We start from the raw sequence: 21,360 nt of genomic DNA on the forward strand, positions 1-21,360 counted from the left end.
AAGGAGGGCAGCCAACGGGGAGGCGCGGGATCAGCTGCGGCGGTTGTTAAATGGATGGTTTTTGGCGAGAAAACAGCAATGACGGGCTGTGTTGACGCCGAGTGCCGTCGGCCCGGCAACCGCTGAGTAAGCATGCTCGCCGCCTTCGTTCTGCCGTGCCCCACCCCACATGACAGATTGCGCTAAACCGGAAACGGCCGCTGAGGTCATCACTGCCCGCCCAGGCAAGAGCAAACAGAAAGCTCCAAACAAGCAAGTGGCAGGCGCAACCCGACGTTTTCTCCCTCCGCCGTTCAAGCCACTTTTTTCTCCACGCTGCAGCCACCTAATTACCTAAAGCCCGGCTTGCGAAAGTTACCTAATGACGGGCTGAGCCGCGCCTCTCTCTCTTCGCTTCTCCGCCGCCGCGACCGTGGAAAATCTGCTGTTGGAACGCTCACGATGGACGCCGCTCAGATATCCTGGGGTATGCTCTAACTATATATCGGTCCCTCTCCAAGTTGAGATTCAACCCATGCTTACAAACACACACACACACACACACCCCCCTCTCAAAGCTAACTCACCCTCTCTGCAGAGATAGAAAACTGTGTCAACCTGGTCGACCCCTACCGCGATGCCCTCTACACCTACGATCCCGCCGCCTCCCAGGCACTCATGTCCGCCAAGCCCTGGTCCAGGGACCCCCATTATTTCAAGTCCATCCGCATCTCCGCCGTCGCCCTTCTGAAAATGGTCATGCACGCCCGCTCTGGCGGCAGCCTCGAGGTCATGGGCCTCATGCAGGGCTACGTCTCCGCAAACACCTTCATCGTCACCGACGCCTTCCGCCTGCCTGTCGAGGGCACCGAGACCAGAGTAAACGCCCAGGACGAGGCCAATGAGTACATGGTGTCGTACCTGCAGGCCTGTCGCGACTCGGGCAGGATGGAGAACGCGATCGGCTGGTATCACAGCCATCCGGGCTACGGGTGCTGGCTTTCGGGGATCGACGTCTCCACGCAGGATACCCAGCAGACGTACAACGACCCTTTCGTCGCCGTCGTGATCGACCCCGACCGCACCATATCCGCGGGGAAGGTGGAGATCGGAGCTTTCAGAACATATCCAAAGGATTATCAGCCGTCGAGGGCGGAGCACGACGACGACGGGTACCAGAGCATACCGCTGCACAAGGTGGAGGACTTTGGCGCGCACGCGTCGCAGTACTACTCTCTCGAAGTCTCGCATTTCAAATCTACACTTGACACGAAGATTCTCTCCCTCCTCTGGAATAAGTACTGGGTGGCGACGATAAGCCAGAGCCCCCTATTCACGAATCGCGACTACATCACGAAGCAGATGGCAGACATGAGCGAGAAAATAAAAAAGGCCACCAGGGCCGTCGAAAGTAACGCCCAACGGGAGAATACCTTGGTAACCAACGATCAGCAGCTCGAGAAGGTTGCCAAGGCGGGGAAAAGAATTGTCGGAGAGGAGTTGAACGGACTCATGGCTGCTGAGATTAAGAGGGAATTGTTCCAAGGGGTTGGACCGCAGACGGCGGGAAAGACGTGATACGTGTAGAATTCCACTATGGCATCTGTAGAGAAATATCTATGGATCCGCGGCACTCTTAGCCTTCCTTGACTTTTTTCCCCTCCCTCTTTAAGAGGGCTTATGCATACTATTTTACGGGTCAGAAAAGTACGAGATAGATACTAGACCAACAACCGCTTGAAGGTAGGGATTAATTTAAAGCTTAAAAGTCATGCAATCGCATTTTCAACCTCTCCTATTAGATACATTCTTCATAAACTACAGGCACCCACCCCCCCCCCCCCCAAAAAAAAAAAAAAAAAAAAAAAAAAAACCTTCCGCAAACCCTTTTAAGCCCCTCCTGAGTTTGCCCATTTACGCCACCGGGCTCCTACCCCTAAAGACTCCCTTACACCAAGTAGATTCATTCATTCTTCTGAGCCACTTACTTATCCCCCGTGACATCACCTTTGAGCCAAGCTTGAGGCATGAGCCTAACCCATCTGCTTGGCTTTGAAGGAGAAGGAGGAGAAAGAGAAGGAGGAGGAGGATCTTCATCATCCAAAGATGTACTTCCTGACTGAACCTGCGGAGGCTGGGCAGGTTCCTCCTTACGAAATGAAGCACGTAAGGCCATCCCGAGCCGGGTAAGAGGGATGCGAAGCATGGGGAGGCAAGCGCAGATAATGCCAGCGTTGGCCTCGATGGTCGTCCACATAGTTGAGATCAGAGTTCCGTAGCTCTGATCCGCTGCCTCAGATGAGACTTTAAGGGTTGTCATCCGCAGAATCGATGTAATGCATACACTGGCTTTTGTTAGTGGTGCATTGACGCGACTGCAAAGGGAGCTGGGGCAACGCACAAGATTCCTAAAGTGAATATTGCCGTCAAGCCAAACTTCGACCGATAAGGAAGATAAAGTGTGTGAACCACAGGCATTGGCAAGATCAGGATGATAAGGTCTGTGGTGATGTTCCAAGCTGCATTTGCATACCAGAATGCAGTGAAATTGATGCATGTTCCGTTAGTTGACCTGTCCCAGACCTTAACAATAGGCATGCATTCAAATATCGTCACGATAATGCTGGCAATTGCATATAACGCGACCAAGACAAGAACATAGTTGCAAATAAGCTGGAAGCGAAATTTGCGTGTTTGAAAAATGCGGCGGTAGAGAAGCACAATTGAAATTTTAGTCAAGCCAATGGTGCATTTATAGAAGATTTGCAAGGTGTAGAACAGCTGATAGGGATCTTGTCAACCATCCCTGTTGCCTTGTGTATACAGTGAGAGCATACCTTCAATGCAATAAGCATGTCATGTTTTGGCACTTCACTCGCATGTTTCCCGTATCCATAGTGTATTGCTGAGCTTAAAGTCAGTATTTCTTGCCAAAACTGGAAGAATCAGAAGTATACAAAGTTTAACATACCAGTAATGTTGACTGCATTCATTGCTAGAGAGAAAAGCTGTATACCATTAGCCAGTAATCAAACAAATATTCCTGACAGGGGGAAGCTTCAGGCAGTACCATAGATGCTAAAATAGCATAATCATCAGGTGCTAGGCTCCGACCTACATAAAAGCGGACATGAAATCGATTTGCAACAAGTAAGAGAGCAATGATTATCAAAACAATCTGAATGATCATAGTGTCATAGCCTCTTGCACCTGGAACATGAGACCGTTGCGCGACGCGAGTTAAGCTTCCAACGACATCATATAGCAATGCCATGATGGTTGTTAAGTGCGGAGCTGCAAATCAAAGCTTCACAATGGGAAAGAAACCTCACGCCGAGCAGCTAAAATCAATAGGGATGGAGAAGATCCACATCTGAGAGAAAAGACAAGTGAGAGAGTTCTGAGGTTGCAAGTGAAGTCCTCACGCACGCGATGTTTGTATGAGGTCACATGTGTCTATAGAACGCCATTAAAACAAGCGAGGGCTTGCTGTGTTCTTCATGGAATCTATGACAGACATAGTGCCCTGGTTACAGACCTATGTGACAACAAGTGCACTCCAGCAACGAGCTCCATGGCATAGAGCGGCACCAAATTCATGGCAGGTTCCATACCAAGATCAAAGTGTCAGGTGTAACAGAGTTATACAGTGCTCTTGGGGTATATCGATTTTTCGCCGGATGATCAGGCTATACAGATATATGGGTATCTCCATCCTGAATATTGGACTTTAAAAGCGGGGGAATATAGCCGTACGCAGAAGATATATCGAAGCATAGCTACATAGCCCATCCACCACGAGGAGAACGGCGTATTGCTCTGTCCATCCTATTTCGATAGGCCAAACTGACTGATAGGAACTCAAAGAGCACATATCAATACAGGCTGGTAATGGATAATCTATCGTAACTAGGGTATTATCACAAATTCAGGATCGGAAGAAAGAACGCTTGGCCTCCTCTCATGAAAGTCTACACCGTAGCTCACAGCTCATACTCCATCAGGGGAGCACGCCTAGATACTAAGGGTAAATAGCTATAAGGATTGACTGTGTGGAAAGCAAATCGGTGCATTATCATGTTGGTTGATACTGACATGCAGCTCCGTCAAGCAACGAAATGCAGAAACTTGAAGCGGGACGAGCGGATGGAGTGGACGTCGACCAGGCGGCTCGGATCAACTAAAAGCCGGTACTTATATGAGGTCTTCTGGCAATCGCCATGCTTGAGCGATCACCGTCTGGGAGAAAAGAGAAAAAGAAAAAAAAACAATAATAACAATAAAAATAAATTAAGATGGCTGACATTTGTATCCCATCAAAGTTTGGAATTTCCTAATATCCGCATTTATCGAGGTTGAGCCTTAGTTCAAACCAAAAGGATGATTTTAACTCGCTTCTTTGTCCGTTTGCAGCGGACCAAGATGCGTGGCACAGACCTCGATAGGGCAGCGAACCAGATAATGTGTTAGCATCTTACTTATAACCACTGTCTTCCCAGGTTTAGGGCTAATCCCTTTATACTGCATGGCTTTACAGCCTGGTACCCTGCAGAATGCACACATAAATTGAATTCTAATCGAGGTCGTTTGAAGAATAACTTGTTCCACATAAATACACCCGACATCTAAGAGTACACACATATACATGGCTGGGCTGAACTGTGGTTTGCAAATACTGCGAAGATATCACCCACTGGAGCCGTCATCGGTCAACCAGCGCAAACAAGAAACAAAAGATGATAGACCATCCCGACTTCACTGCCAGCGATGGCATAGGTAACACGGTTTACCCGGCCTATACAGCCGCCCCACTGGCCCGAGAATTGGGTATCATGTTTGGATTTATCGGCTTATCAGTGATAACTATGGGGCTATACTGGATTTTCTGGCAAGGTTTGTCTCGGGGCACTACGTAATGCAAGGACTTTCGTTGTATTAATCGTTCGGATTCCAGCCGCTCAAAAACGAAATGCCACCAAGGAAGCCGCCAGGCTCGAGGCCATCGCGGCCCGTAGTCGTGCCCGTGCAGTTGCGGAAAAGCAGCCAATGCGGGATGTCAACAATAAGGATAGGATCCTAGAGGAACGCTATAATCTCAACGGTAGCAGTGGAGAGGCTAGAAGGCTTGCTTGGAATGAGACGATTGCCAACCGAGTGGGATTGGGAGAGCTGGAGGAGGATTTGGCGATTTGAAACCAATCCTTGGGCCCTGAACTCTCTTTGATGATTCCATGACTATTTATCAGACGCACACGAAATTGAAATGAGATAGCATATGACACTGGATTTGCACATTAATGGCTTTTTGTTATTATCTTGGAGACAACAAAATAGTCCTCCTGACAATCTGATACCTTAGGGAAATATAGGGTAGATATTTGATGATTCCAACCGCAAAACCTAGGGGCATATCAATATCAATACCACTTCAGCAAACGGGCACTGCGAATCCTACAGTCCACCTCATAGATCCCATAATAACAACCAAAAATGACAGGGCCAAGCCAATTGTCAGCAGGCCATAACGATAAGCGTGTCGAAGCTCTAAGCTGTATAACTCTGCGATCCAGGTGCTTACAGTGGTAGTACATCCGCAAAAGCCATCAAGCACCCCATTTAGGACCTGGCAGCCTGTAAGACGGCCGACACTGAAAGCTGTCGTAGATGCGGGCACTGCAACGACGCTGGCTGCGTGCTTCAGATCGAAACACATCCCCAAAATCATCGTTCCGAGCATGTTGACCGTAAAGGTACCAAGAGGGAAAGCTGGGATCCGTGCATTGAGGAATAATGAGACATAGTAGCGCAAGAGGCAACCTAGCGGTGCAAACACAGTAGCGAAAACGGCTCTACCACGCCAATTCTGATCGATGCCGTTATGTCGATCTGGAGGCCAGATTGCGAGAAACACGGCTCCAAGCCAACAGCCAAATCCTAGGACAACCATGGACCGATCAATGATTCTGCGCGTAACAATAAATGGCAACGTTGGAGTAAACCGATCCAGGGCAACAGCGAGATGAGCGCCGAAACCTAGCGATGATAGACTAAGGGATATCGTATATAAAATAATGGCAACTACTGCCATAAAGCCGTATCCACCGTTTCTTGGTAAAATCGAACCCGTATTCGGATTAGGGAGATCGTTCGACAATGCGAGGAAGACGTCGCCCATGAACGAGGAAAAGGAAGTGAACGAGCCACAGAACCCAGTCGTCAAACCAACATAAAGTGGTATGCTCTTCTTGACTGCTTTATGCAGCTTGAGATTGTTTTCAGGACTCGTTCCTCCTTGGTTCTCCTTAGACGAAAAGCCATTTCCATGCTTCTCGGTGTTTTGTTGCTGGCCCCATTCTTCGCGGAAAATATTCCTATCCTCAGCAAAGAACCCCATCAGCAAGCACCCGCCCACGTTTGCCCATAGCACACCAGTTGTCACCGGTGCTCCGGGATAGTATGTAAGCGCCTCCAGCCCAATTCTAGCCAAGGCACCAAATATCGAAAAGAAAATCAGGTACGAAACAGTGTACAGCTTCGTAGCGAACTCCGATAGGGGGACTGCAGACGATATAACGCTGGGCGGGGGCCCGGAAACCCTCGATTCCGCACTTTCTAATGTGGCCCACGGCTCCCGGTGCGACGGTCTTCGTTCGACAGGAGCTGGTACAGCAACCTCGGAGAGCCGTGCTCCTTGCTCTTCAGCTCTCCTGAATGCTTCTTCATTCAGTCGTTCGCGTTCTTCTTCTTCCCTGAGGTGCTCTTGCTCAATCTCGGGGATGGCAAGCTCGGTAGGCGGTACGATATCTTCTTCTTCCCGTGTGGGTGTTTCTTCATCTCTCGGCCGCGGGTCCGATGGCCGTTGCCCCGATGTGTCTGTCTCCATGTGCTCTCAATGATTAACATTAGATCTGGCTGTCTCTAGCCAGAGCCAGCAGAAGAGGCTCTCGCCTTTGCTAGCGAGACGTCCAGTCTTAAGTATCGATCCTCGCGATGGTGCTGTGGAGTTGTTGGAGTGTCCCCGTAACAAACAGCCAAGCCAAAAGTTCGGTACAAGAGTGGTAAGATTCGATCAGATAAGATAAATAACTAGCAGCTTTCTCCGCCCACCGAAGCTTAATCCGTAAACCCCGCGTTTGGCCCGCCCGTCAACAAACACGTTCCATAGCGACGACCTCCGGGCAAAGCTATCGGATACTAACTAATCCCCTTGAATCCTCTGTTTTATTGTCTACCAAAATAAGCTGTTAATGCGCAGAATACTAGTCTTTTTTATTCATCCTGCATCTCTTCCCTGTCCATAGAGCAGCTAAAGCTCAATAATATCGCCTCTGCAAACCCGCCATGTCTGCCTCTCTTCCCAGTAATATTCGGGTTTCTCGTCATCCATGCCTGAGAGCCAAGCTCTCCCAACTTCGATCCACCAAGACCACAGCTAGAGAGACAAATTTCCTCGTTAGGGAGATTTCAACAATATTGGGCTGCGAAGCCCTTGCTAACAGTCTAGAAGCTACAGCAGATGGCACGGTGAGCAGACCATAACACCCAGGAGGAAGGGAGAAAGGTTCCATGAAACAGTAACCAACCAAAATAACAATCTACATGTAGGAAACCACTCCTCTCGGATATAATTACGCCGCTGAAATAATCCACCCGAGCAAAATCGCCCTCATCCCGATCCTACGATCCGGTCTGGGAATGCTTCAAGGCAAGAAAGAAACTAAAGAAGCCTCCTCTTAGCACCTGTCTATTACTTCAAAAAAAGAAAAGAAAAAAGAAAAGGAGAAAAGGAATTCTTTTTCTAACTGACCTAATATTTTCACAGCCATCCAGGACCTCCTCCCTCACCCCGTCCCCATCCACCATCTCGGCCTCTTCCGCGAACCCATTACCCTCCACCCGGTAGAGTACTACAACAACCTCCCGTTCCACCGCACCACTTCAGGCGCCGATACTAGCGAATCAGCGGCTGATCTGGCCATCCTGCTAGACCCCGTCGTCGCCACCGGCGGGACCGCAGCAGCCGCCATCCAGACCTTGAGGGAATGGGGCGTGAAGAAGGTGATTCTTCTTAGCGTCTTGGGGAGCCACGATGGCCTGGTCAGGGCGGCGAATGAATGGCGAGACGGCGTGGAGGTGTGGGTCGGGGGTGTGGATCAGGAGGTTGATGGGAGAGGTATGATTGTGCCTGGTCTAGGTGATATAGGAGATCGTTTGTTTTTGGCGCAGGGGAAGTAGCTAGTCGGTTTGTTTTGAACTGTTGAGTTCACCTCAGAGCAGGCCTTTTTCGGGGTTGACCGGGACTCGGACACTTTCGTATGATACATAGTACTTCATTACGTCTGTTGATGCTGCGGGCTATGTAGCGACGGGAATAGGAGAGGTCGTGAAATAGCCTTTCTAGCAGTGATTTCGATCCAATTCCACATGGTTACGCTGAGAGCATACGCTTTCCCATTCCTCAAGTTTTACATCGAAATTACTCCATACCAGCGAAATGGACTAAAGGATGGAAACCAAACCCCTATAGCATGCTCGATAACGTCGGAGAAACCTGGGCGATATTGTACACTGCAAGAAGCGGACGAAAAGAAGATTAAAAAAGAGTTCGCTATCAAATTGATTAAGCAGATCAGCGGAGAGTCACGTAAAAAGACACAAAAGCGTTAAAAACACACTCACAGAGACAAAAATAAAAAGAGGCAAGTTCGATTCAAAAACGCATGTATAGACACGAAACTAAGAATAGGGCTCGGCAGACAGCATCGGAATTAAGCGAAGAAGAGCCCTGGAACAGAAGGGGATATAAGCTGCGAAATCAGAAGTATCGAGTGCTAACGGGCGACCGAACAGGATCTAGAGAATGCAAAAATCACAACGACACAATAAACACTCGATGATCAGAAGTCAAACTAGCACAGGTAAAGACGTCAGGAAAAGAAGGAGTGACGATGTCAAAATATCCCGATAAAGGCGAAATTAACAGAATTAGATCGACGGAATAATAAGGCCGCTAAAATGAAGAGGATAAACAAAAGCAGAACTAATAATATGCAGAGCAGCAACAAAACGCAATCTTGACAAATGACTCGGCCCGTGTGAGCAGAGTGGAAGAAGGCATTATGCAAAGGAATTCAAAAGCAAAAGAAGCACTAAAGATTAAGCAGTCCGGGGGGAGCTTTAAAAAGCAGCCAGGATTCGAGGAAACACTCAGGACCAGCTGGTGTAGGGGTGTTGCCCTTGTTAACAACCCATCAACACAATCAACGCAACCAGACCGGACTCCTGTGTGCTCTCTCTTTCAAAGGACCAGTAAGAAAACAAATCAAGACATATTAAGAAGAAAAAGGTGAAGAAGACGAAAAGGAGAAAGAAACAGATTTTATGAACCAACAAAGCAGCAGAAGCTAAGGAGAGCGAGAAATCAAATCCCAGATGCTCAGCGGAAAGGAAAGCGTTGCAAACGAGGAAAACATCCCGACAGAAAAGCACCGTGCCGCCTTCCCGTGCCAGTCTTTCCCAGAAACCTTTCCACAAATTCCGGTATCCCGAACGCGTCAGAAACTCAATGACATCAACGGAGGCGACGAAAATACCGTAAACGACGTGTAACAATGCTTGCAATAGGAAAAGGGAGAAAAAAAAATATTAATGCTGCTCAAATGCTAGAGGAATTTCACGCCCAAAGCACCGAAAGCCCATAAAACGCCGCTCTTTAAAGCCCCGCCAGTATATATTGAAGATGAGAGGGAGGATAAATCAGTGAAAAGAAAATCAATTCCGACGCCACGATCGGCGGTTCGCTGCGAATTAGTAGGCGGTTCCTACGCTCGCGAGGCCTTTGGTCGGCATCGGCTCCAATGGATGTTCGGAAACTGTCATAGTTGAGTCTTCGTAGCCAACCAATGCCTGAGCGTGAAGCTTAAATGCTTCTCCCATGAGTTTGGTGATACTGTTCATTACTGGTTAGTTTCCATTCCAGGCTTCAGTAATTAAAGAGAAGACTCACCCCCACACCACTACACCATCCAGTATGTTACCCCACACCCGCGCAACGGTCGAGCAGAGCTGAGATCCGTAAGTCTCCACTGAATCGTTGCTAAACAGATTTCGAATCTTGTTGTAGAGCACAAGTTCACCATCACTTGCCGGTTCTTCATCATGTTCCAGGCGGTACAGCCAGAGACTCAGTGTAACCATCAAATCCATACCGCACAATGGGTGTTCCACACTCCAGTTTGTTGCCGAAGCTGTGGCAACCCAATTCAGGCCTTGAATCGCAGCTATTTCAATGCATTCAAAACATTGCTGGATGACCTTGTTCATTTCCTGGGATCTCTTAACCTTATCACGAGCGACGGTCATGGCAGCGGCAACTTCGTAAGAAGAATGATATCGAAGGGCTTCCTGGATGGATTTCAGGTCGACTTCCAGGCGGGCCCGCGTGTTACGATAAACAGCCATCGAGTTGAAAATCAGTGGATGACCCTTCTGTGGAGTACTGACCGGAACGACGATGGTCTCTGGCTCGCAAATATCGAGCGAGTTCTCCCAGGTGTCAAGAGCAAGCCGAAGCTTGTATCCCATGACCACATCTTGGAGCGCCTCGATGCTGCGTTTGTGATACCACACCTCCAAGAAGAGCGCATTTATCAAAATTCGTGTAGCAAACGCGCTGTATCTAACCGTTTCACCACGGAATAAGCTGTCATGCGCTTCTCGTGAGGACACCGGATGATAAGCTGACAGCGCACGTCGCCATGTATAATTATCCGATATTTCGAGATTCCACAACGACTCCGACGAAGGAAGTTCCAATGTATCGAATTCGTCGAAACTCATGGCTGGTGTGTGATTGAAGGTAAGTGTCAACATGCCAAAAAACACGTAAACAGCATAGTAAGTACGACGACAACCTTCGTCTTCTACCCATTCATCGTGGGTTGGAAGAGCGCCTCCTCGTGCATCCATACGAAGCTTCAGCTGATATCGATTGCCCGCCACCATCTATTGAAATGTTAGCTTATTGGCTCGTAAAGCACCGTACAAGACATAAATTCAACTCACATTGGCAAGCAAGCTCTTTATCGAGCATGTCCATTCAAGTCCCTTGGGGTCACCGCTCCAGCTTTCGAAGATCATGTTCAACAAGGTACTTTGCATGGCCCATAGGGGGCATTTCCTCGAATCGAAGTTTTCCTTATGTTGCAAGAACTGGTTAACGAGCACCTTGGATCCGATGTGCAGCATGAAAGCGGGCTCCTTTTCGAACGTATACAAGGCTCCTATGGATAGAACAGCAAGGAGCAACGGCGCCGACGAATCCTTTGGAGAGAAAGAACCTTGATGTAAGAAAGGAAGATGGTGATGGTACATGTTGAAATACGTCGACAGATACCGATTCATGGCTGTGGTGGTTGGCAGTTGGAATGTTTCAGGTAGAGCCCCGAGCGCATCGCTGGCCCTGACATGTTCAATAATGATGTTTCGCTCTGCGTCGCTCGATATCTGAGGTGGCTTTGGTTGAGTCAAGATCTGGCTTGGGCCTGGAGACCGACGATAATTTACTGGAGACACGGGACCAGTCATCGAAGGATAAGGGGAAAGAGCGTTTGGAGTCGAATTACCGGATACCGGAAGCGAGCTGACCAGAGAATGCAAAGCTGGGGCTAAGGGTTCTGAGGCTGCATTGCTTGAGGAAGCGAGTTGGCTTTGATGACTGTGGGAGCCCGAAAACCGATGCTTTGAATCCTGAACCATGGAGTGTGGCTTGACTTCGGAGGGTGTCATAAAGGAATCCCAAGGCATCTGTGGTAAAGTTGCGTTTCCTGGTAGGTATCCCACCGACGGTTCCAGTACCACGCCATGATCAGGAGAGTATGCAGGATCCGAAGTCTCTCCCCCGAGACCCTGGGAAACCGTGGCCGCTGCCTTGTGTTGGAAATCAGTCATCAACATCGCTGCCGTCTCCAGATCAACCATGCCATCGCTGCTCGCTTCAATCTGCTCCAAGGCTGCGGGATCTATCGTGATTGATGGTTTTGATGGCCCTGCCGTTGCTGCTGGTGCTGCTGCGGGAGTGGAATTCGAATTGGAGTTCGAATTAGAAGCATTATTGGCCGCTTTCTGTCCACGCCGACGACCCTCTGCCACTAAAGGTATGCCACCATCCTTTGCATGTACTGTGCGGTCATGGCGGAGCAGCAGGTCTCGTCGGACGAAAGTGCTTCGACACTTTAGACATTTGAACGGGCGCTCTTTTGTGTCTAGGGAGGAGACGGGAGTCAGTGAAATCAAGGAGCACAACAATCTTCCGTCTTCCAAGGGGATGGCTTTTCCGACACGGGAGAATGGTGGGGAGGAGGGGAAGGAGAAGATGAACTTACGGGAACGTTCATGTCTACTACGATGTTCGCTCCGACTAAAGGCACGGTTACAGAACTGACATTTGTATTTCCGCTCGGGTGCGGTGGCGGGCTTCTTCGCCGAGGTCGCGGTGGAAGGAGCCATATCAGCAGCGGGTGAGAACGCAGATCAGCTCGCGAAGGAGTTGGCTATAGGAGGTTCTATAGGGTTTATCGACTGGTCTGCGCTCGCACGCTGTGACTGGGAGGAGCACGATGTTGAAGAAGGTATGGATTCGAAACTGTTCATTCCTTGCGCGGGGGAAAATGAGTGGGAAGTCAAAATTCAAAAGGGGGACCGGCCACGGGCTGATCGGGGTGAAGAAGTCAGAGATTCATGTGAAGTAAAGAATAGCATATATAAATACCAAATGAGTAAAGAAGAAATAAGGAGAAAAGGACGGGTGTTGTCGGTGAGGATTGATACAACAGTAAAATGTTGTTGAGGGTCGACGGCCGTGGACGCACAGAATGGGGGAGGAGAGTGGAAAAAATAATGGGGAGATGTGGAAGTGGGAGAGACGAAGGTGATGTAGGCGTGGAAGTAGTGGCAGTACTGGAGGGGAGACAAAAGAGGGGAGCGAGGGGCAGATCAAGCGACACCGCAGAAAAGTGGTTGATTTGTGCGAAATGCTAAAGACAACGCACCGCTTTCTAGAATGCACGAGCCATCCCGCCGTATTTCCTCGAGAAAACCCCCCCCTTGTATGTAATGTAATAAGGGTGTGTTAAGCTTCGTATACAAGCCCGTACGGAATACAGAGACACTCATAACATGCCAGCCGCGGACAATACGGTTCTTATGGAGACTGATTTGTATTTTACTTTTGGAGACAGGGAAGGGGACCAAGCCCTGCAGACCGCCAGAAGATTGCGCACCTGGACAAAACCTGGCTGTTTGTACTCCGTACGGAGTAAGTTGAAACCCCAGCCGCCGACGAGACCAGCCATCGCGCCGGGTGCGCAAAAATACGATACGGCACGAAGCTTTCCGTACGGTACACAACAACAGTACCGGCGTCTGATCACGTGCTTTAGAAAATGTGTCGCAGCCTGTCTCTCTACTCCGTACTTCCGTACTCTAAACGAAAAAAGCGGCCGTCAATTATTTTCCTTGACTAAAAGACGTGGTGTGTGCTGGACTACTCGGCTCCGTAATTATGCAGAAATCGCTGGTTTGAATCCAGTCGTTGTGCCCTCGGTCCCTTTACCTCCTCCGTCATGTGCAGGTAATAAACAGATTACTCCCGTGTGGAAGGGAGGATGTAAGTTGGGTGCTGGTTTTTGCCCCAAGCAAGTTCGAGGACAATCCTTCTTGGAGACCATGGATACAAATTGCTGCCCACACTCAACTGTAGCCGGAATGCCGGGATTACGCCCAAACTGAATCGTCCCCTGCCAAAAGAGTGCGCCAAGCAACCCTGGATGTATTTTTGCTCCTTGGTGAGATTCGTGCGAGGTTCATCCAAAAAAAAAAAAAAAAAAAAAGACGCGTCTCACCCGTAATGATTTTTTCCCTTGGGCCAGGGCTGGCTGAGCCAATGGCCGGGCGACAACCTGCAAGGGCAAGCCACTATCCAGCCACACGAGCCCGTTCGTTCTGTAAGTTCGGTAAGATGACTATGCGATGGGAATGGCCGTTCCGGCACCGGGTCTCAGTGCGTGTCCTCTAGGGCGGCGGCAGTGGTTGGCTGAGCTCGTTCTCCCGCAGCCCCCAAGGACGTGGAAAGGGTGAGCCACTTCATTGTTGCCCCGCCGAAACCTTCAACCCAACCCCTCCAATGGCGAGAATTTCACTCCCCCCCGTAACTGCTCCGTACACGGTATACACCCTTCATGCCGGCAGCACACGCGGTGATACCCAATAGGAAACCATCCATCGCTATATTTCAACCCACGTATCATGTAACTTTACATTATGCCCATCATTTCCGCAGAAGGTCAGGCTGCTGTGCCTTGCTTCTTTCAGAAATTCAACCAACCGGATCCCGGACATTTGACCTGCTTCCATGAAATATCGAGAGGGAGAAATATATATTTTTCTGCCCCCCTCACTCCCCCCCTTCTGGTTTTCACGCCCATTACTTCGGGAGATGCTGCCACGACGACCTCGGTTTGAGCTTTCTGTCGCGAGCCAGAGGTGAAAGAAAGACCGCCAACTTGGCTGCGGGGTTACCGGAGAACCCAAAAAAGTGCTGGAGAGGCCCAGCCGGTGGAGCGTTCGGTGGCCCGTAATATTCGTTACAAGGAAGCCCAGGATGGTGTCTTCCCCCCACCACGCCCACTCTCCCAAACGTCGTGGAGCGAGGGGGAGTTACCTGCGTGCTCCTTAACCCTGGGGCCGTCTGCCGGGGAGGGGTGTGTGTGAAAGGTAATTTCTGGCTCACGGGCAAGTGGGACAAGGCTCAGTAATGGGACATACGTCTCTCCCGCTTCGAACGAGCATAGCGGCGCTTCTCGTTGGCTAATTCGGTACAAAAAATGTAATGGAACTGAAAGGGAAAAAAAATAATAATTCTCTTGGCTTTTCCTTTGGCTGTTTCCCTGCGTGCCATCTGGTGTTGCTGGGTTGACCCTGCTGCCCTGCCCTTGCGCTCGCCGCTTGGCAGCCCTGTCTGACTGGTGGTATTTCGGCAGAGGAACCTGCTTGAAGAGAGCACCTTTCGTCCCCTTCCGCTCAATGCTCAATGGAAACATCGCCAAAGCCGACACACCACCGGCGTGCGTTGATTGCGGGGATATTTGGTCCTAATTGCCCCACGTCAATGGGCTTTGCTTGAGCGGTCACGCTGGTTTCCGTGGCAGCTCTCGTGGAGCCTTTATTGGCGTACAGGGAGCAAGATCGGCCGCCTCACTATTTCCAAGTATATGCTGTGGAAAGACCACCAGAGTCATAATCGCAAGAAGGTTGTTCTCTATAGGCCGAACCACGACCACTCTATCGGCTGCGGTGCATCACATCCTCTGGACAACCACATCCGTAACGTTCTTCAAGGACCAAAAGTACGATGGAGCAACCCTCTGCGCTTTTCGGATTTGCGAATTCCAAGTTTGCGGTTTCCCGTCCGACAGCCGCTTCCCTCGCACTAGTAAAAGGAACTTAAAAGTGAAGGCTGAAGATCCCGCTGCTACGACGACCTAGAACCGGGACTTGAACCTGCACTTCGTACGGTGCACAAATGTATGTATGAACCACTTTCGAGATCGCGTGCTATCCCCAAAATCATACAGAGTACGGAGTACGGAGTACATCATGCAGAATCGAATTGGACTCATCTCGAATCCTCGATTCGTTCGCCAATAAATAGAGACTGCCTGGTCCAAGTGAAACGCAGGCTGTCGCTCGAAGGATTTTGTCAAAGAGCAAATGAAAAGCTGCTTCGTCCATCTGTCGCCAAGGTTTCCTCTCTTGCCAGACCCACAATTCCACCATGGCAAATACCTTACTACCCACTCTCACCGCCTGAAGCTGGGCCTGTCTGCAGGACCTCTGACAGCTTCCACAGCCAACTTGACAAACTTCCGAGCCACGTCGTTCACTCAATCGATTCTTTCTTCTGGAGCGTAATTGGTGGTCGTCAGAATTGGCAGGATGTTCATGCTCTGGACCTCTTCTCACCAACAAACCTGCCTCAAGAAGTCGACCACGAGACAGCCGTGGAGAAATCAAGCTGGGTTGGCCTCGTTACCTGCCGGAAAGGTCAATCAAGCGATGACTGGGTTTCTCTTCAAACCAGGAACTGAGAGGCCGCTGCTTTTAATGAACTTCGAGCAGTCGATGCATGCGCGCGTACGACTAGGCCTTCTTGTCAGTGCATCCCTCTTCTCCGTACGGAGTACTCCGTTCACAAATACGTGTCCCTTGCATGAAGATTCACACACTAGATACATGATCCGAGTGTTCAGTATTCTGATATCACATTTGCCGCTGTCTAATCGATTGGGCCGCCACTCCGTAAAACCAAGGAAGGTTGAAATGTTGGTCGGAGATAGATTAGGCTAGACACAAGCGCCGCGGATTGCACCGCAAGCATGTGAGGGGAAGCTGATGCGTGTTGTGTTCACTTTCGTTGCTTCCTACGGAGTACGAACTCTGTATGCATGGAAAATTCTGGAGAGCATTTATTCCGAACATTATCTCGGATTCTCGGCCAAGATGGAATCATGTTTCGAGAGGCTAGGATGGTTGCGCCCCCTTGGCCTTCACCGATGGTTCCAAAAAGAGATTGGCCCCAAGGCTGTCTCAAGTTAAGAAAGGCCCTAAAGAGGATCGCGCTTTAACAGTTCATCCCAGGACCGCGCGTTTTGAAGACCAAGGACATAATTTGCAATCTTTTTTTTTTTTCCCGTGTGTCTGTTGCCCCTCTCTTTTACCCTAGCTCTTGAGCAAAGTGTGAAAGGCGGCGAAATCCCGTAGATCTACTCCGTAAATTAGCTATCCATCAAATTCTTTATTCGACTTTGATTTGGTTTCGTTCTTTTTATTTTATTTTTATTTTTATTTTATTATTTATTTATTTATTTATTTATTTATTTTTTTTTTGCTCACCGGCAGGCATTTAATTTTCTGGGTCAGATTGGGGTCGCAACCCCTGGATCCTTTCCGCGCTGGGTCGGGCCGTTTTTGTTTGTTGGTGGGGGGGAATCCCTGTCAATCTGGTTGGAAAAAAAAAAAAAAAAATTCACCAGAGGTCCAACACAGTGCCCTCCAAACTAAACCTTTTTACTCTGTGCTCTGAATATTTATATAATGTTTATGAAGTACGGAGTTAAAATGCAATGAACCAAGCTAGCAAACAAGTGATTGTTCTGTGCCGCATGTCTTCCACGGATCCTATATATGCCCAAGGTGCCCAGCTAAAACTAGCATGTCTGTACCATCGTACAGGGTACTTAAACTGTGGCGAAACTCGCGCATTTGTTGTCTTCTGCCCACCGTCCTTCACACTTAAGTTAGATTAAATTTTACATTGAGCCTTGAGCTTTGGCACAGCCGTAGACCACGGCGTTGGATGGTTTCATCTGACCTAACGCCAGTCTCCCGTTCTCCCGATTCTTTCTATTCCTATCTGGAGTACTCCGTACTCCTACCTTCCACATGGCCCTTTTTGTCGATGACACTCTTACTAGGAGCTGGGGGAATCCGTATGGGCCTGTATTTTGACTGCTGTCGAGATTTGGCCTCGAAGGATGCACCTTTGACCCAGTCAAGCCCGGTTATATACAGAATAATTCCTCGTGCAGAGCCTCCCCCCTTCCCAACCAAAAACAATTTACCCCCCTTTTATTTAGTCGAGCCTTAATTCAAAAAGTACGTAAATATGACAAAGCAATCTTCCTTCGAACCCCACCAGCAAATCTCGAAAAGAGAGAAATGGAGCATATTGATGGTTCTAGAATATGGCGCCATGACTAGATTTCAGGCCTTTACGAATATATCGATATCTTGCGTATTCCAGAGGACGACGGACATAGTCCTCTCCCCAATCCCCATTCAAGTTTCTAGCAACGCCTATCACATCCCATATATTTGGCATCTGCTGATTGGTGTTGTTGGGTAGCTACAGAAGCTCAGTTGCTGAGACTGTTACTGCTATTACTTCCAACAAAGCTACTCCGTACAATTCAAGATGCAACCCTTGATGATATCTTATCCAAGGATGGTAGACCTTTTTTCCAGTATCTTTGACTGGATATTAACATTCACATACACGAGAAGGTCGTTCATGTTCATAAGTTTTGCTCTACATCCTGGAACCAGCCAGACAAGGCCGAGTTGCGTGTTAGCCATCGATCCGGCCTTTGCAAATATTAAAGAGCGCTTACCCTGAGTCTGTGGAGATTCTATTAACGTCGGGGCTCCCATTATCAATGACATGAATGTGATTATTTGAGGTATCCTTCTCGCACTCGTCGTTGACAACCTGTATGCATAGTATCTCGGTCAGAACCTCGTGTGTGCGTCAATATATGGGATACGATACCGACCCCTCATAATCAAGAGGGAATCTGGAATTCCCCAAAATGCTACAATCTTACTAGGCCCAGAGTGGCGCTTGAGGCAGGCCGCTTTAATAACCCGCCTCAGTGAGCTTACGGAGTACGGAGTAGTGGCTGAAAGAATCCTCTTCAAGGAGCTGTATCTCCTCACTCTTCTAGACCATTCAGCACCACAGATGAACGCTAGCTGCATTACTAGAAACGCAATTTAAGAGAAGCGGTGGCGAGGGGCTGCTGGAGCACCAAGCTAAAAGCTGGACAATCATTGCGAGACCAAACAGTGCGTAGTACTCCATAACTCTGTAAGGATAGAAGAAACTGTGCTATATGCCTTCCACTTATCAGACGGGTCCATGGCCTTGGCGTGCTGGAAGGAATGACTTAATCCCCTTGAGGTCATGTAGCCGGGCCTTGGGGGAGAGGTATAGCAACGGGTGCGGCACGGCACTTCACTTTCATCATCCCACTTCTTCCACCATGGAGGTTTAGCTATCTTTGTTTTCGGTTTCTTACCGCCATCATATCTGATCACACCGATTCGCCTCGTGGCCCCGAGGGTAACATTTATGAGAAAGAGAAAGGGTTCAACGACAGTTTGAGGATTGAGATTGATCCCACAAAGATCAAGTTTATCAAATAGCTGAAAATATGAAAGTCATCATCAATATTCTATGTGAACTATGATGACAAGCCCCGTGTTCTGAAAGTTGTATGTGCCTTGACCATTGCTACATCCCAAATCTATCAGTTTCTGACCATGTCCAGTTTCACAACAATAAAGACCCTGGGTATGCTGATGATGGGTTCGTGACTTGAATCATGCTCGCTGCGAAATCCAGGCCTACTGCAGCCTCAAGCAGTATGGCATATGTGGTGCAGGCTATGTGCCACAGTTCTATGGATATGTATTGTCTCTGAATCCAGCTGCCCTTGGCCCTCATGACCTAGATACCTTCAAGGCAAGATGCCGGCCTCCCATGTGCAATTCCGATGGAATATCTGCGAAACCCTTGCCAATTAACTGCTGCACTTACAGCAAAGAGAGAATGGCCAAGGCAGTCAATGGTATCCAACAGATTCGTTCAGCTTTGGTTGAGCATAATGACCCTTATCCTAAGAACATTCTAATTGTGCCTGGTGACCCGGAAAGAGTTATGTGGATAGATTTTGATGTTGCGATCACTTATCCGGATAGCACCTACGTCAGAGACAGGGAACATGGCTGAATTGAGATTGAAACCGAATGTGTTGAGAGTGTTGGGAGGTTGCTTGTTGGTGCCTCAAAGATCCTCACTGCTTATTTCCTTGCCACTGACAAATTTTGCAGGCAGACGATCAGAAACAGCGTCTACCACCGAACACAAAATATTACTAGAATAAGAATGGCAGTTCTTTAATGCGCGTCAACAGATTCGAGATGTATATTTATATACTCCACAGAGAGAGAGAGAGAGAGAGAGAGAGAGAGAGAGAGGTAAGGAGCTCTGCTCCTCTGAAGTCCCAGCATGTTGCGCAATATACCCCCCTACTCTGTGGAATCCGAGACCGCTGAAGTGTAACTAACAACTAATTCTTCCTCCGGGATGGAGAATAACTAGAGAAAAATAAGGGGTCGTTCCATCGTTGATGGGGGTTTTTAGTTTGCTTTTTTCGGTTTACCGTCCCCGCTTGTTTTAACCTACTCTTGCTCCTCAGTCCTTAAGGCTCTATTCGTGGTTTTTGTTGACTTGACTTGGGTCAGACCGCGGGCACATCTATTCGTTTAGTAGTTTGGGGGGAACAGTCTATATCTACTACATCGTCCATAGGTAAGTGGTACATCATCTTTATATATACTTGGAACCCCATGTGCGCGAAGGCCACATCAAAGCATATGTCACTGGGGTTGTACGGAGGACTCCGGAGGTTCTCGAGAAAGCAATTCAACAATCTTGCTAGCCTCTCCGTGTCCTCCGGACATGCAGATCGCAATCTTTACATATGTACGGAGTACTCGTAATTAAACAAGCCTTTGGCGATTTCCAACCCCTACGGAAGACACAGCTGCTTACTATCCCTACTGTTTGCTATCTTTCATTCTTGGCCACGGCCAACCGGTTCTGCGCCAGGGCAAGTACGGAGTTTACCTCATTCATCATCCACAGAATGGTCAACGTGCTCAGTAAGGCGTTCTCATGTCCTTTTGGGAATACCAAGACTTGTCTGCATATTCCCATCGTCGAATTGGATACAAGCATTGCTCCGTACCGTACTCCGTAAGACGTTAAAGATTTTCGGCTTGAAAACGTTTTCCATAAGCGGCGGGGGTGCTCGCAGGCCCTCAGCCTTAAAATATCATGGGTTCACTGCCACTCTCCGCCCCGCGTAGTTTCAGAGAATTTACGAACACAGTCAAATTCTTCAATCAGAAAGTGACAGAATGACACGAGGGAGAATTCACCCTGTTACTTCGAGTCGCCAACCCCTTTTTTTCTTTTTCTTTTTAAAAAAAAATTTCTAGTCCCTGGAAGAGCACAGACGTTAAAATTGCCTCCTATTTCTCAACCCGCCGGTCCGGCCCTTGTCGTCCTAGCCGGCCCGCTCCCACTCCCAATCTCACAAGATTTTCCGGCGTTTCACGCTCTGTCAATCAAGTTACCCCATTGTTAAGGGGAAGATCTAGAATTTCTGAATACCACTTTGGCGCTAGGCCCGGATCAGTACTAAGACATGCTGCCTTACAATATCCTCCAACCTGGCTGGTGAGCATGAAGCTAGCATCATACTCAAGAAGAGGACGTGAGGACTTCAATCGGATGCGGGGTGCATATAAGCACATGCCGAAGAAAACATATTATCCGGCTCCGCATGCTGAACCCAACGTTGGTGTGCCATTGACTCGGGCGGACAGGCACTTCACATGATATATATGAGCAGCTCAAGGAGTGAGGTTCATCACACGTTGTCCAGATCGTCCGGTTCTGTAGTGATCGAGGTTAAA

The 21,360-nt window shown here is 48.8% G+C and overlaps 10 protein-coding genes across 10 annotated transcripts; 7 read left to right on the forward strand and 3 right to left on the reverse strand.

Moving 5' to 3' along the window:
* Window positions 1-298: 298 nt before the first annotated feature.
* Window positions 299-1,756, forward strand: CIMG_09508 (COP9 signalosome complex subunit 5). Its single transcript, XM_001239886.2, has 2 exons — window positions 299-466; window positions 578-1,756. The coding sequence occupies exons 1-2, from the start codon at window positions 442-444 to the stop codon at window positions 1,555-1,557; spliced, it is 1,005 nt and encodes a 334-aa protein (XP_001239887.1). The 5' UTR covers window positions 299-441; the 3' UTR covers window positions 1,558-1,756.
* A 207-nt stretch (window positions 1,757-1,963) lies between these two features.
* CIMG_09509 (uncharacterized protein) lies at window positions 1,964-3,253 on the reverse strand (the record flags this gene model as incomplete). The annotated part of the gene is made up of 5 exons (XM_001239887.2): window positions 1,964-2,324; window positions 2,381-2,760; window positions 2,817-2,884; window positions 2,951-2,987; window positions 3,050-3,253. The coding sequence occupies 5 exons, from the start codon at window positions 3,251-3,253 to the stop codon at window positions 1,964-1,966; spliced, it is 1,050 nt and encodes a 349-aa protein (XP_001239888.2).
* Window positions 3,254-4,715: 1,462 nt separating this feature from the next.
* Window positions 4,716-5,172, forward strand: CIMG_09510 (uncharacterized protein; the record flags this gene model as incomplete). The annotated part of the gene is made up of 2 exons (XM_001239888.1): window positions 4,716-4,872; window positions 4,934-5,172. The coding sequence occupies 2 exons, from the start codon at window positions 4,716-4,718 to the stop codon at window positions 5,170-5,172; spliced, it is 396 nt and encodes a 131-aa protein (XP_001239889.1).
* A 42-nt stretch (window positions 5,173-5,214) lies between these two features.
* Window positions 5,215-6,953, reverse strand: CIMG_09511 (chromosome condensation protein). The gene has a single exon (XM_001239889.2). It carries the CDS (start codon window positions 6,860-6,862, stop codon window positions 5,408-5,410), a length of 1,455 nt encoding a protein of 484 aa, XP_001239890.2. The 5' UTR covers window positions 6,863-6,953; the 3' UTR covers window positions 5,215-5,407.
* Window positions 6,954-7,165: 212 nt separating this feature from the next.
* Window positions 7,166-8,419, forward strand: CIMG_09512 (uracil phosphoribosyltransferase). Its single transcript, XM_001239890.2, has 3 exons — window positions 7,166-7,503; window positions 7,585-7,684; window positions 7,802-8,419. Exons 1-3 carry the CDS (start codon window positions 7,321-7,323, stop codon window positions 8,212-8,214), a joined length of 696 nt encoding a protein of 231 aa, XP_001239891.2. The 5' UTR covers window positions 7,166-7,320; the 3' UTR covers window positions 8,215-8,419.
* Window positions 8,420-8,487: 68 nt separating this feature from the next.
* Window positions 8,488-12,841, reverse strand: CIMG_09513 (C2H2 finger domain-containing protein). The gene is made up of 4 exons (XM_001239891.2): window positions 12,363-12,841; window positions 11,044-12,242; window positions 9,986-10,983; window positions 8,488-9,928 (listed from the first exon to the last, which is right to left on the reverse strand). The coding sequence occupies exons 1-4, from the start codon at window positions 12,484-12,486 to the stop codon at window positions 9,787-9,789; spliced, it is 2,463 nt and encodes an 820-aa protein (XP_001239892.2). The 5' UTR covers window positions 12,487-12,841; the 3' UTR covers window positions 8,488-9,786.
* Window positions 12,817-14,248, forward strand: CIMG_13615 (uncharacterized protein; the record flags this gene model as incomplete). Its single annotated transcript, XM_001239892.2, has 8 exons — window positions 12,817-12,912; window positions 13,039-13,085; window positions 13,218-13,294; window positions 13,419-13,448; window positions 13,621-13,645; window positions 13,739-13,823; window positions 13,908-13,982; window positions 14,054-14,248. The coding sequence occupies 8 exons, from the start codon at window positions 12,817-12,819 to the stop codon at window positions 14,246-14,248; spliced, it is 630 nt and encodes a 209-aa protein (XP_001239893.2).
* An 812-nt stretch (window positions 14,249-15,060) lies between these two features.
* CIMG_09515 (uncharacterized protein) lies at window positions 15,061-16,438 on the forward strand (the record flags this gene model as incomplete). The annotated part of the gene is made up of 3 exons (XM_001239893.2): window positions 15,061-15,101; window positions 15,302-15,383; window positions 15,612-16,438. The coding sequence occupies 3 exons, from the start codon at window positions 15,061-15,063 to the stop codon at window positions 16,122-16,124; spliced, it is 636 nt and encodes a 211-aa protein (XP_001239894.2). The 3' UTR covers window positions 16,125-16,438.
* Window positions 16,439-19,137: 2,699 nt separating this feature from the next.
* CIMG_12363 (uncharacterized protein) lies at window positions 19,138-19,606 on the forward strand (the record flags this gene model as incomplete). Its single annotated transcript, XM_012358356.1, has 2 exons — window positions 19,138-19,168; window positions 19,260-19,606. 2 exons carry the CDS (start codon window positions 19,138-19,140, stop codon window positions 19,604-19,606), a joined length of 378 nt encoding a protein of 125 aa, XP_012213779.1.
* A 279-nt stretch (window positions 19,607-19,885) lies between these two features.
* CIMG_09517 (uncharacterized protein) lies at window positions 19,886-21,283 on the forward strand (the record flags this gene model as incomplete). Its single annotated transcript, XM_001239895.2, has 4 exons — window positions 19,886-19,935; window positions 20,147-20,188; window positions 20,345-20,635; window positions 20,881-21,283. 4 exons carry the CDS (start codon window positions 19,886-19,888, stop codon window positions 21,281-21,283), a joined length of 786 nt encoding a protein of 261 aa, XP_001239896.2.
* Between the last annotated feature and the right edge of the window lie 77 nt (window positions 21,284-21,360).

This window comes from Coccidioides immitis (assembly GCF_000149335.2).
Source record: "Coccidioides immitis RS genomic scaffold supercont3.5, whole genome shotgun sequence".
Taxonomy (NCBI): Eukaryota; Fungi; Ascomycota; class Eurotiomycetes; order Onygenales; family Onygenaceae; genus Coccidioides; species Coccidioides immitis.

Coding starts and splice junctions, on each gene's coding strand:
- CIMG_09508 (XM_001239886.2), top strand. CDS start 442: ATGGACGCCGCTCAGATATCCTGGG. Junction 467..577: donor CGCCGCTCAGATATCCTGGG/GTATGCTCTAAC, acceptor CCCTCTCTGCAG/AGATAGAAAACTGTGTCAAC.
- CIMG_09511 (XM_001239889.2), bottom strand. CDS start 6,862: ATGGAGACAGACACATCGGGGCAACGGCCATCGGACCCGCGGCCGAGA.
- CIMG_09512 (XM_001239890.2), top strand. CDS start 7,321: ATGTCTGCCTCTCTTCCCAGTAATATTCGGGTTTCTCGTCATCCATGC. Junction 7,504..7,584: donor AAGCTACAGCAGATGGCACG/GTGAGCAGACCA, acceptor ATCTACATGTAG/GAAACCACTCCTCTCGGATA. Junction 7,685..7,801: donor CGGTCTGGGAATGCTTCAAG/GCAAGAAAGAAA, acceptor ATATTTTCACAG/CCATCCAGGACCTCCTCCCT.
- CIMG_09513 (XM_001239891.2), bottom strand. CDS start 12,486: ATGGCTCCTTCCACCGCGACCTCGGCGAAGAAGCCCGCCACCGCACCC. Junction 10,984..11,043: donor TAAAGAGCTTGCTTGCCAAT/GTGAGTTGAATT, acceptor ACATTTCAATAG/ATGGTGGCGGGCAATCGATA. Junction 9,929..9,985: donor GATGGTGTAGTGGTGTGGGG/GTGAGTCTTCTC, acceptor AGTAATGAACAG/TATCACCAAACTCATGGGAG.